We start from the raw sequence: 11,618 nt of genomic DNA on the forward strand, positions 1-11,618 counted from the left end.
CTGCTCTGTGGACCCTGCATCCTATGACTCTGTTCACCAGCTCGTAGGGCTCATAAGACCTTCCAAATGGCTCCACCTGGAATGGCCATCCTTTCCTCCCGCCAGCCTTCCAACCTCCTCTCCCACCACTGCCCTTTGACTCCAGTATATCCCAATCCAGATGACCCTCCTCCCTAGGTCTCGCAGGCATGCCCCTTCCACCTCCACAGGTTCAGGTGAACTCATGGTTCAAGGCCCAGCTCAGCTCCTTTCTACCCCCAAGAGCCTTCTGGTCCCCAGCTGTGGTGGCCACTCCTGCTTCTGGTTTCTTCCGGTGCTGGGTCTGTTCCTGCCATTAGGGCCTTAAGCTCTTGTTCCAGTTGTTTGTCGGCAAGTCTCTCCCTAAATCTGTGAGTTTCTGAGTCCAGGCCATGCCATATTGGTCTCTGTCACCCCAAAATAGGCATCTTTGAAATGTTTGTCGAATGAGTAAATGAGTGAATGAGAAAGCCAAGGAATGAATAGTTCCAGAAACCCTGGGGAAAGGTGGGGTGCAAAGGCAAGGTGTGGTGGCTTCAGGAAGACACTAGAGGGCGATAGAGAGAGAAGAAACTGCCAGTTGTTATTAGGCAGGAGGGGCACACACTGGCCTGGCGGGAGAGGAGAGAGCCCTGGGGGAGGGTCCATGTCAGCCTGGAATCCTGAAGCTCTTGTCCTCAGTGCCCTCCCTGGCTATTTGGGGAAGCGACGTGAGTTCCCTGGGGAAAGACGGGGAGGGTACTAGGGTACCAAGCCCCTGTAACTCCCATGGACTGAAGGTTCAGCCTCTGCTCAGTACCTTGGGAAAAAGGAAAAATACTGCCAGGAAGGCAGGCAAGAAAACAGGAAACTCCAATTCTGCAATGGTAACAAGAAGAGGGAGAATAGATGGGGGTGGGGAACCGTTTCAGGATGTGGACCTTTGGGATGCCGTAAGTCCTCTCCTGATCTCTGTCTCCGCAGATGGGGGCTACAGGGACCACCCACATCTTTCCCCTCCCAACATACGCAGCAGCCGGGAGGCTGGACAGGGCTTTCCTGTGTCCTTTTTCCTTAATTGGTTTCCTTCAGCCGCAGACCCACAACAGCAAGTCACGAGTGCGCATGCCCAGTTTGGGTGTCCCAGCTGGCATCCGCCATCCCTTGCCTCACCGAGGTGCTCTTGGAAGCCCTCTGGCCTCTCACCAGCCTCTCTCAGCTGAAGGTATATTCAGCAAACTGGTCCTAACACCAGGTACCTGCTCTTCCTTCTCCAGGCCCCCTACCCGCTGAGAAAGGCCCTCAGGACACCTAAGACATGAGCCTAAGGCAGGGCCTCCCACCTCCACAGCCACCACAGGGGACACCACATCTCCATGTCCTCCCTCATCCACTCCCTCTGATCACCATATGCACATCGTCTCTGGCAGCATTAGGGGGCCTGGAGGAAGGGGGAAGAGTGGAGGAAAAACTGTTGATTCATGGCACTGGAAGGAGTCCAGTCGGCTCATTGTACAGATGAAGAAAATGAGTCATGGGAGCCGGCCACTGGCCAAGGTCACAGAGTCAGAGACATGTAGATCCCCAGACTCCCAAGCTAAAACAGATTCTTTCTGCTGCAGGGGTGGGAGAGGCCAGAGGAAGGGTCCCCTCCCACCTGGCCCCTCCCTGGCAACCATTCTGGGATGATGGAGGTGAGGTGATCTGAAGGTCAGCCAGAAGCCAGAGGCCTAGTGGGTGGGCAAGCTGGAAATAGGTTTTTGGAACTGGACTCCTAGAGGGGCAGTGTCTAGATGCTTCCAGAAAGATCTAGTGCCTCCCACCCCTAAGAGTTCGAATTACCACTGCCCACATTTTCATTTCCCAGCAGGCCCAGCAACCAACGCAATCTGCAATGTGTCATCTGTCAGACTTCTCCAGGGAGCTTGAGCAGCTGCCTGAAGACTCTCGAACTTTCTCTGAGGCTGGGCCAGAGTAGGAGGGGCTGGCTAAGCCACAGTTGGCAAAGGCCAACCAAGGGTGTGGCTAGTGTGGCCAAGGTCTCGGGCACAGTGCCAGGCTAGGAGGCTGGTCTTTGAACTGCTACAGAGTACCCCAGACTCTGGGGCCAGGGATGAGGGGAGGGGCCCCTCTAACTAAAGAATCTCAGACCCTGAGTGCCCACCTCCCCTCCCCATTGCCCTGCCTCCCCCATTAGCTTCTGGGAAATCCCTGGGGGTGGAGTCAGTTCTCTTAATCTCAGAAAAACTACCTCTGACAGCTCAGTGCCTAGAATGCTAGGGCAAAAGACTATCAAAGAACATTTGGGCAGGTGGGCAAGTGAGGGCTGACATCCAGCCTTTGCTCCTCTTGCCAAGCCCTGTGCCTGGTTTCAGGGTGCAGTCTCCTGGAGGAAGAGCACCTGGTCAGAGCTGGAAGGACCCCAGAGAGTCTGTCTCAATCCTCCCTGTCCAGACGGGCAACCCTTAGCTTCACACTTTACATTCTCCCAGAAGTCCACAGCCCGCAGCCCTCCCTGGACTGTCTGGGAAGTCTCTCCCCCACCAGACAGAGAGTCAGGGGGTCTGAGTTCCAATCTTTACCACCCTCTTACCAGCTTTGTGAACTTGAGCTACTCTGACTCTCAGTTTTCTCATCTCAATAATGGGATTCTGATAAGATACTTGAATGCACTGAAATGCATGCAACTGGATAATTCTCATTAGTCTAAGTTTCGATATCCAAAATTAAGGACCTCCTTAATAACGATTAACTTTATTGAGCACCAGGCACTTTGAGTGCATTATTGCATTTTAGATTCACCACAACCCTGCCACATTTTGCAGATGGTGACATGGGCTCAGAGAGGTCACCAGGCCAGGGAACAGCAGCACCCAGATTCAAGTCCAGCCTTGTCTGACCCCAAAACCCAGTTTTTCCCACACCCCACCCCCTCTTACCATGACCTAGAGCCATTCATGTCCCTTCCCTTGTGACTGGCAGAGTGACTTAAGAGTCCCTCAAGAACTGGTCCTCTGAAGATGGATGTGAATTCTCTGTTCTGCCTCTCCCACCTGCCATGAGCAGAGCGATGAGGTTGCTGCACCTTGGGTTGCACAACTTCCCCTAGCTAGGGCGGTAGGAATGGATCCTCCCCACCTGGTTTCAAGCAAGATGAAGGGAGCCATGAAAGGAACTTGTGTTTACGAAGTGCCGGCAGCCAGGTAGGCAGCCCCCACCCAGAGCGTGGCTGGGCCTGGCAGGGCCACACCTGAAAGCATCCATGACCACACCTGACGGCTCCCTCTAGGGTGGGGCACCTGGGCTCCAGTCTGGGCCAAGGTGGGCGGACAGGGGTGGATGAGGGCCCTCCTTGGCTCCTGACCTCATTCCGACTTTATAGAGCAGGGGCGGGTGGGGCTGCAAGCCCCAGGGAGCCAAGGCCTGAGACTTCCTGAAGCTGAGACCCTTGGGGGTCAGCAAGTAGCTCTCAGCTGAGACCTACTGGGCTCATGACATGATCCAGCAAGGGAAATGGGGACCCCTGTCCTGTCTGCCTCCCACCCTTAGCCCAAGAGAGCCCCAGGTACTCAGGGGCCTTTCCAAAGGTGACATCGGATTCATGGCCCTGATGGGGCACAGGTGGGTAAGAAAGGCATCCAGGAGCTCTCTCTCTTGAAGAGGAAACCGAGGCTCCAAGAGGGCATAAGACTTGTTGTTACTCTCAGCTCATTGAAGTAAGTAGCCTGGAGTCTGGCTTCCAGCCCCTCAGGTGTCCTGGGCAGGGCAAGTCTCCCTGGAGAACTAGCTGAGTACAGCCTCAGCCCAGGAGAAGGGCAGCAATCAGGGTGGGTCTCAGAAAGAGAGGAGGTAGGGAAACTCCAAAGGAGCCCCTGTGAGTAAGAGCCCTGAGCATTGGAGAGGCAAGACGCTTACTCTGCTGGTGTCTTACAGGAGACAGTGGGCTGACTCTGAACCTCGGTCTTCTCATCTAAAAAGGAGAGATAGTAAGATATAAGTCAGAAAAAGGAAGGCTAGACCAGGGTCATACCTATGCAGGCAGGAAAAAGGGAATGTTAGAATTATGGCAGAAGCCTAGGGGCCCCAACTTCTACTAGAGGTGGGAGATGAGGACCTGGATCCCATAAGTTGTAAGATAGGAGGGGTCAAGGGGCAGGCCTCGGGCTCCAAGCAAAATTGAACAAACTGTGCTACCTGAAGCCCCCTCTCCTTTTGTGCTGTGGGAAGCAAAAACAAAAGGGGCTTTGAGATCATAATCAGGAAAAATGGAAACTGAGGCATAAAGAAAGGAGGGGCCATGCCCCCAAATCACACAGCAAGTCAATGGCAAAGCCCAGACTAGATTCAAGGTTGCTGCTTTTCGGCTTCTCTATCCTCAAGGAAAACGAGATATAATGTGGAGATTGACAATAACCTTCCTTCCCCTCCGCTCTAAGTATTGGGCTTAGGCTTCCTCAACTTGGCCAGCCCCACTGCTACGGGCAGGGAAAAAATGGCCAGACCCACGCACACCTCTCCTCCCTCTTCGCTCTCTTCAATTCCTGGTAGATAATAATAATAATTAACGATTATGATGTACCAGGCCCTGGGCTAAAGTCTGTGCATGCATTAAGTCACTGAATCTTAACACACACCCAATGATGTAAGCGTTATTATATCATCATCATCATTTCCTTTTTCCAGACGGGGAAGCTGAGGTAGACAGAGTCTAACTTGCACGAGTTATTCCAATTACTGGCAAAACCGGGATATGAATTCAGGCAGTCTGGCTCCAGCATCTACACTCCTAAAAACCACACCAGACTGCTTCTTAAAACATTACTTCACAGACACCCTGTTTCAAATCTTGGCTCTGCCACTTCCTAGTCATGTGACCTGGGACAAGGGGCCCAACCTCTATTAGCTTTGTCCTCCTGGACAAAATAACGGGACTGTCCACAGCGCTTCAGCACCCAGGCCTGTGAGTGTCCAGCAGTGGGCCCTGTATCAGCATCAACGCTCCGGTCATTTGTTTTTCTAAAACAGAGAAGGTTCCAGATGTGGGCAGAACCTTCCTCGCCCCAGCCCCGCCCCCGCCCCCGCCCCCGCCCCGGTATGCAGGGGGAGGGGCTTCCCCCAACCCGTCATTGCCATTAATAGAGACCTGAAGCACCGCCTGCTAAAAATACGCGGCTGGAGCCGCATAAAAGCGCTGCCGGCTCCAGTGCCCGATATTCCTCCGAGCTTCAGCCAGACGTGCAGAACCGAGCCAGCATGACCGAGCGCCGCGTGCCGTTCTCGCTCCTGCGGAGCCCTAGCTGGGACCCTTTCCGCGACTGGTACCCGACTCACAGCCGCCTCTTCGAGCAGACTTTCGGGATGCCCCGGTTGCCCGAGGAGTTGTCGCACTGGTTGGGCCAGAGCGGCTGGCCGGGCTACGTGCGCCCTGTGCCCGCGGCCGCCGTCGAGGGCCCCCAGGGCGTGGCCGCGCCAGCCTACAGCCGCGCGCTCAGCCGGCAGCTCAGCAGCGGCGTCTCGGAGATCCGGCACACGGCCGACCGCTGGCGCGTGTCTCTGGACGTCAACCACTTCGCCCCCGAGGAGCTGACGGTCAAGACCAAGGACGGCGTGGTGGAGATCACTGGTGAGCTCTGGCTCCTTGGGAGCGGAACTGGAGGGGTGGAGAGCCTGGGCGGTGAAAAATTAGCCTTCTGGCCCTGCCCTCTGCCTGTGGGGATGAGGATAGCTTCTAAGGGAATTTTCGGCCCCCAATACACTCTATTGGGGCGGGGGGAACATACCCTTTCAGTGGAGAGCCCTCAGCCTCCACCTCCAAATGACCAGTTTTTTCTACGCCTACCCGCTCCCCATCCTGCGGTCACTGTGAGGATAATGGCCTCCTCCGGTGCTGTCTCTGCCCCGAGCCCGAGTCTGTGGAGGGGGCGTGTGCGTATGCTGGGCACTGCGCCACGACCTCTAAAGTTCTCAACCTAATTGGCCAGAAGATTCTGAGGGCCCTGGACAGTCCGGGGGTCCCCAAATCCCTTTGCCAGTTCGGGTCTGCCTTGAGTCCAGGCCACCAGGTGGGTGGGGCGTGTTTGGATGTGGGCCGGCCAGAGAAGCGGCCCCGTCCGCAGTCTCTGACCTCCTTCCCCTCCCGCAGGCAAGCACGAAGAGAGACAGGATGAGCACGGCTTCATCTCCCGGTGCTTCACTCGAAAATACACGTGAGTCCTGGCCACAGATGGTGGGGGGCTGGAGGAAGGCACAGTGACTCACCTGTGTGTGACTCTTGTCCTTTCTCTCTGCATGTCCAGGTTGCCCCCTGGTGTGGATCCCGCCCTGGTCTCTTCTTCCCTCTCCCCTGAGGGCACACTCACCGTGGAGGCCCCAATGCCCAAGCCAGCAACCCAGTCTGCAGAGATCACCATCCCTGTGACCTTCGAGTCTCGTGCCCAGCTTGGGGGTCCAGAAGCTGGGAAGTCCGAGCAGCCTGGAGCCAAGTGAAAGCCTTAGCCCTTCTTCGAACCCCTCATTAGCCATCACTGACCATCCCCACCTGTCAGCCTGTATGCTCTTTTGATACATTTATGCTGTTTTTCTCAAATAAAGTTCAAAGCAACTGCCTTCTACTGCCTCAAACCCTGGTGTGTGGAGGCCTAGGGGTTGACACCATTTGCTGACTCACATGTTCCTCACATTTGCTAAGGGCCTGCTGTGTACCAGGCCTCATGGAGGGCCCTGTGAGTACAACGGCGTCCATTACAGAGCACAGCCCTGCCCTCCAGCCCCACATCCATTAAGAGAGAAGTAATGATTGTAACCAGCAATTAAAAACCAAAGGACCAGGTGTGAGAGTTGGGAAAAACCGGGGGTGGCACCTGGCCCAGGCTTGGGCACTCAGGAACATCTACGCTGGGGTCAGGTGAAGAAAGACAGCAGGGCTGTGGGAGGGGAGCCTCCTGGGAGCTCAGAGTCCCTTAATGACTTTATCATGACTTTATTATCCTCCCAGAAAGAAACAGGACCATGTAGACAGCATGGGAGGTGTGGCAACTCCAGGTGACTTTCTGAGGGAAGGTGGGCCTAGTCAAAGGACCCCATCCCCCTGATGCCCATGCATGCAGGATGGAGCCTGGGCTCTCAGGCCGGAGGGTGCCCTAAAGAGAGGGCACTGTGGCCTAGGCTTCGGTAGAAGAGAGGTAGAGACCCTGACAGGGAGGGTAGTGGCCCCAAGAGGGCCTGCCTTGACTGGCCTAGGCAGGAACGGTCACACCCACGTTGGCTCTCTCCTTTGTCTGCCCTCGCCCAACCCACCACCCTCTCACTCGGCCCAAGGAGGGTTTGGAGGGACTAAGGGAGGGAGAAAACAGATGGGGACTTTGGAGCCCAGTCTCAAGTCCCCAAGAACTTGAGAGACCCAACACTGTCTATACAGACACGGTCACAGAGCCTGAGGCTGTGATCAGACACTCCTACATTCTTTTCTAAGCCCACAGCCCTACTTTCCCAGGGTCCCTAAGAGGAGCAGCAAGCCACAGGGAAGGGCCTGTGCAGATGCGCATGTGTGTGCACACGCACGCACACACATACATACATGCTATACCTCTGACACTGTCCGGCCTCCTGATTTTTTCTCCTTGGTATGGGTTCCCTGCTGGGATACAACAATCTAGAGCAGGCATAAAGCCAAAGCAGGTCTCAGCCCTTTTAGTTCTCCCTGGACTTGGAGGGAGGCCAACAGGAAAATAAATACATAGGATAAGAATTGTGCTGGCCCAGCTGGCAGCACAGGTCTGGGCCTGAAGGCCAGGGCACTGCCCAATCTACACAGCCTTCCACCACTCATTTCCTGAGCTCCAGTCTCCTAAATCTGCTGCCTCCTCTCAGACACACACATCTCAGGGTCTTCTGGACACTTCCATGTTCCCATGGCCATAACTCAGAGTCAGCCCATCTAGTTCTCACCCTTGCTCTGGTCATCATCATGGCCTGGCCTCCATGGGCGTGGCTGCATCCTCCTACTTTGTCAAAGAGAGCTATAGCAAAGCTGCCAGCTCCTCCACCAACGCCCTTGAAGTGTGCGAAAGCTGATGCCAAGCCTTCGACAAGGCAATCCTCACATTAGCCCTGGGAAGAGGTGTGGTTAGTCCTGCCTAACTGGGCACAATGAGCCTCAAAGCAATGAAGATACTTGCCTTGGTCAACACAGCTACTCCTGGAGGGGGTAGGGCCATTTGTGTGGCCATAGGCAGGGGAGGACAGGTTAGCTCATATAGGAAGGCTGGGGAAGGGGGCTTTCCATTGCTTAAAGTGCTGCAAATGAGGCTTGGTGGGACCTCAGAAGAACAACAGAGATGCAGCTGAGCCTAGGGCTACAGGCAGCTCATAGGAGCCAGGCTGCAAAATGGCCTGGAGGGAGCTGCCAGGGGTCTCAGGCCCAGAGTCCAGGGCCATGGCCTGGGGCAGGCAGGGGGTCAGGCCTGAGGTGCTGGCACAGTAGAGTAAAAGGGCATCAGCTTTGAGGTCCTCAGGGTTCAGGCCATCATCTGGGACACAGCTGGGGAGTGGGGTAGGTGGGAGGGGAGGAATTCATTCCCTGCAAAGGAAACAGGTCCCAGTCTTCATGGGAAATTAATGTAGGAGATGAGGAAACTGAGGTAGATGCCCTGTGGCTTACCTGGGCCACACAAGAAGCAGAGGCAGAAGAAGGTCTGAGATTGGGCTGGCCCTAAGTCCAGAACTCAGCTCAGAAGATGTGGAATTTGAGGCAGCACCTCTGGGCAGAGTGGACAGGACTGCCTGGCTCAGGTCTGACGGGGGGGGGGGGGGGGGCGGGCGGGCGTGGTGGTCTCCATTGGGAGGGGCTGGCTCTGGGCCTTGGGAGACCTGGTGAGTCCCTGCACTGCCTCTATAGTGCAGGAGCAATTCCAAGCCTCTCCAGGCCTTTACCTGATTGTCACTGGGTCTTTTTCTAAGGCCTCTGATGTCCTTCAAGACTCAGATATGGCCTTGATTTGATAAATGCTAGCATCTAGGCCCCTCTGCTCAGTTGAAGGGTGGCTGAGCGGCGATGTTCCTGGCTCCAGGTTGATGACAAAAGCTCCCTCAAGGACCTCAAGTCCCTGTGACTACCTACAGGTGCCAGTTACCCCAAGGATCTGTGGAGTACATGAGCCATCCTCAGTTCTAGGCTAATTCCTAGGTCTCTCCTTTTCTCTCTCTCCCAGCTATGAAATCTACCTTCCCTGTTGGCACCTCCTCTGGGCCCAGCACCCAGCCAGTCGGTCCAAGTCACTGCTCTCACAGGGGCAAGTGGAGGAAAGAGCTTAGTGACAAGCAGCATTATGCATTAGAGAGGGGCTGGGACATCCTTTGGAGTCTTAATGGAGTGGAAAAAGATTTCCAGAAGCGACCCTTGTGTGATAAGCAAGGGGAAATAGTGTGGGCAAGGGCTGAAGGTTGGTGGGTTCAGGCTGGACAAGTGGCAAGTGAAGGAGAAAGAGAGAGAGCAAATGAGGGAGGTGTGTGGGGTTCTGTCTTGGGGGCACTGAAGGCCACACTAAGTGCTGGCTACTGGAGTCAACAAAGGGTTTAAGCATCCCCGCTTTAGAAACAAGATTCCAGATCTTAGAGGAGAGTGGTTGGGAGCGGCCAGCCAAGGGGCTGCTGAGATGTCGTGGATATGGGTCCTGCCAGGGAGAGGGAGAAAGGGTGCCAGGTGCCTGGATGTGGCAGCCACAGGCTCTGCAGTGTGGGGTGACCGATTGGTTGTGGAAGTGTGGGGAGTGGGTGAGGAAGAAGGGGATCTGCTGAGGCTGTGGCTCCCTGGGGCTTGCTGACCTCACAGTCTCTGTAAGGTCAAACAGCCCCCAGAGCTTGGCTGCTGGAGGGAGTGAATTGTTTCCAGATACCATCATCTTCCCTGCTATAGAATCAACCCGGGGTTTGCCAGAAGCAAGTTCTCTGTGGAGAGGGTGAGGTGCGAGGCAAAAGCTGCCCAGAAGACCCCAGTGCTGGTGCAAAGGGCGTGGCCACAGAACCTTTACGATGAGGGAGGGACAACCAAGGGGAAAAAGAAGGGTCCGGCAGGACTGGAGCCTCTGACCAGAAACTGGCCATGGGGTTAACAGTTAGAGACCCCAGACCCCTGGTATTCTGGCAGCCACCCAAGCACTATCCTACTCTGGCAGAGCCCAGGACAGGGCATGGATAAGGCTGGCCAGGGTCTCATCTGCTGGTCTTACCTTGGACTCCCTGCACCTCTGTACCCCACCCCCACCTCCATATGCTCACAGTGGAACCGGGGGTTTGGGACAGCACTAGAACTCAGGGCTTGGCCCCAGGTCCAGATTTGCACAGCAGCAATGAACCGTCAGCCCAGGACCGAAGCAGGGAAGGAGAGAGAGGAAACTGCATGGTTTAGGGCAACCGGGTGAGCCTGGGCTGGTCTTAGTCAGAACCAGACACTGGGTAAAATGGAGGTTAAGCCCTGCCTTCACGTTGATCTACCAATAAAGTGACCACAGGCAATGCGGAGGAGGCCCAGCATGTGCCCACCAAAACCCAAAATATGTAGTCTGTTCATCAACCAGTGCCCCTGTGTACCAGCCCTGAGGAGCACAGGGTTCCCTGAGGGAGATCCACAACTGAACAGGAACTCACTCCATGCCTGGCACAACTCTCTTAGTCAAGGGCTCTGGGTCCTCCTCCCCCTCTTCCACTTGGCCAGGTGACTTTGGACTTCACTGTATACATTTAACCCTGCCTCCCAAAGATAAGCCATATTCTCATACACTTCTTATGAGATAGTTCTGCCATCTTCTAGTTGCACTGGGAGAGCTGGCAGCACAAAAAGTACTGGTAATCCCAGGCTTGGCTAAGAAAGGACAGCTCTAGGTCAATAGCAGAATGGCTGGATGGACTCGGGTAGCAGCATGGAGGGTGGAAAAGCCTCACTAGCCAGCCAGCCGCCTCCCTCTCCACTGAGGAGCAGACTGAGGGTAAGAGAAAGTCAAGTGCTTGACTAGAGAGAATAGGTCATGTCTGGAGACCCTGGGGAAAGCTGCCCAGCCGTGGGAATGGGTCACTGTAACATAATGACCCCCTCTCACTCTTCCTTCCAGCCTAAAGTGGCAGTGGTTGGATCAAGTGGCAGCACTGGTGGTTCAGGGGCTGCCTCAGTGGAAGGAAGTTACTCCCAGGATTAACAGAGCAGAACCTGCTCGGAAGGCTTGGAAAAACATAGAGGGGCCAGGAGCAGCATTATGTTCAGGATAAAGCACTGAGCTATCCCAGGTCTGTTCCTGTCTGTCCCTGTCAGAGGCATGGCCTGAAGTCCAGCCTGCACTGGGCTCAGTTTCCATTCTGAGGCATCTGGGTGACCTCTGAGGCCCTCCTGCTTTGATTTCCTGTCAGTGTGGTCAGCCCCATGCAGAATGGAAATCAAGGGGGAACTGTGAAGATTGGCGGCTGCCCAGGGTCAGTCCCCTAACAATGACAGGAAGGCCAAAGTCCCAGGGGTGACCAAGGATGTAAAGATAGCTCTTTGCAGGACCAGTAGGGCTTCGGTCCTGGCCCTGCCCCCAGGGCAGGTGTGGGTAACCCTTTTCTTCCCACATCATCCCCCCTCCACAAGATGG

General features: G+C 55.3%; 1 protein-coding gene across 1 annotated transcript; it reads left to right on the forward strand.

The window, feature by feature from the left end:
• Window positions 1–5,117: 5,117 nt before the first annotated feature.
• HSPB1 (heat shock protein family B (small) member 1) lies at window positions 5,118–6,606 on the forward strand. Its single transcript, XM_011371550.2, has 3 exons — window positions 5,118–5,620; window positions 6,140–6,203; window positions 6,294–6,606. Exons 1-3 carry the CDS (start codon window positions 5,251–5,253, stop codon window positions 6,481–6,483), a joined length of 624 nt encoding a protein of 207 aa, XP_011369852.1. The 5' UTR covers window positions 5,118–5,250; the 3' UTR covers window positions 6,484–6,606.
• Window positions 6,607–11,618: the final 5,012 nt, after the last annotated feature.

This window comes from Pteropus vampyrus, unplaced genomic scaffold (assembly GCF_000151845.1).
Source record: "Pteropus vampyrus isolate Shadow unplaced genomic scaffold, Pvam_2.0 Scaffold193, whole genome shotgun sequence".
NCBI lineage: Eukaryota > Metazoa > Chordata > Mammalia > Chiroptera > Pteropodidae > Pteropus > Pteropus vampyrus.

What these genes read in the sequence shown, in the direction of transcription:
- HSPB1 (XM_011371550.2), top strand. Translation starts at nt 5,251, where the DNA reads ATGACCGAGCGCCGCGTGCCGTTCTCGCTCCTGCGGAGCCCTAGCTGG. An exon ending in CGGCGTGGTGGAGATCACTG is followed by an intron (nt 5,621 to 6,139) that starts GTGAGCTCTGGC and finishes CCCCTCCCGCAG; the next exon opens with GCAAGCACGAAGAGAGACAG. An exon ending in TGCTTCACTCGAAAATACAC is followed by an intron (nt 6,204 to 6,293) that starts GTGAGTCCTGGC and finishes CTGCATGTCCAG; the next exon opens with GTTGCCCCCTGGTGTGGATC.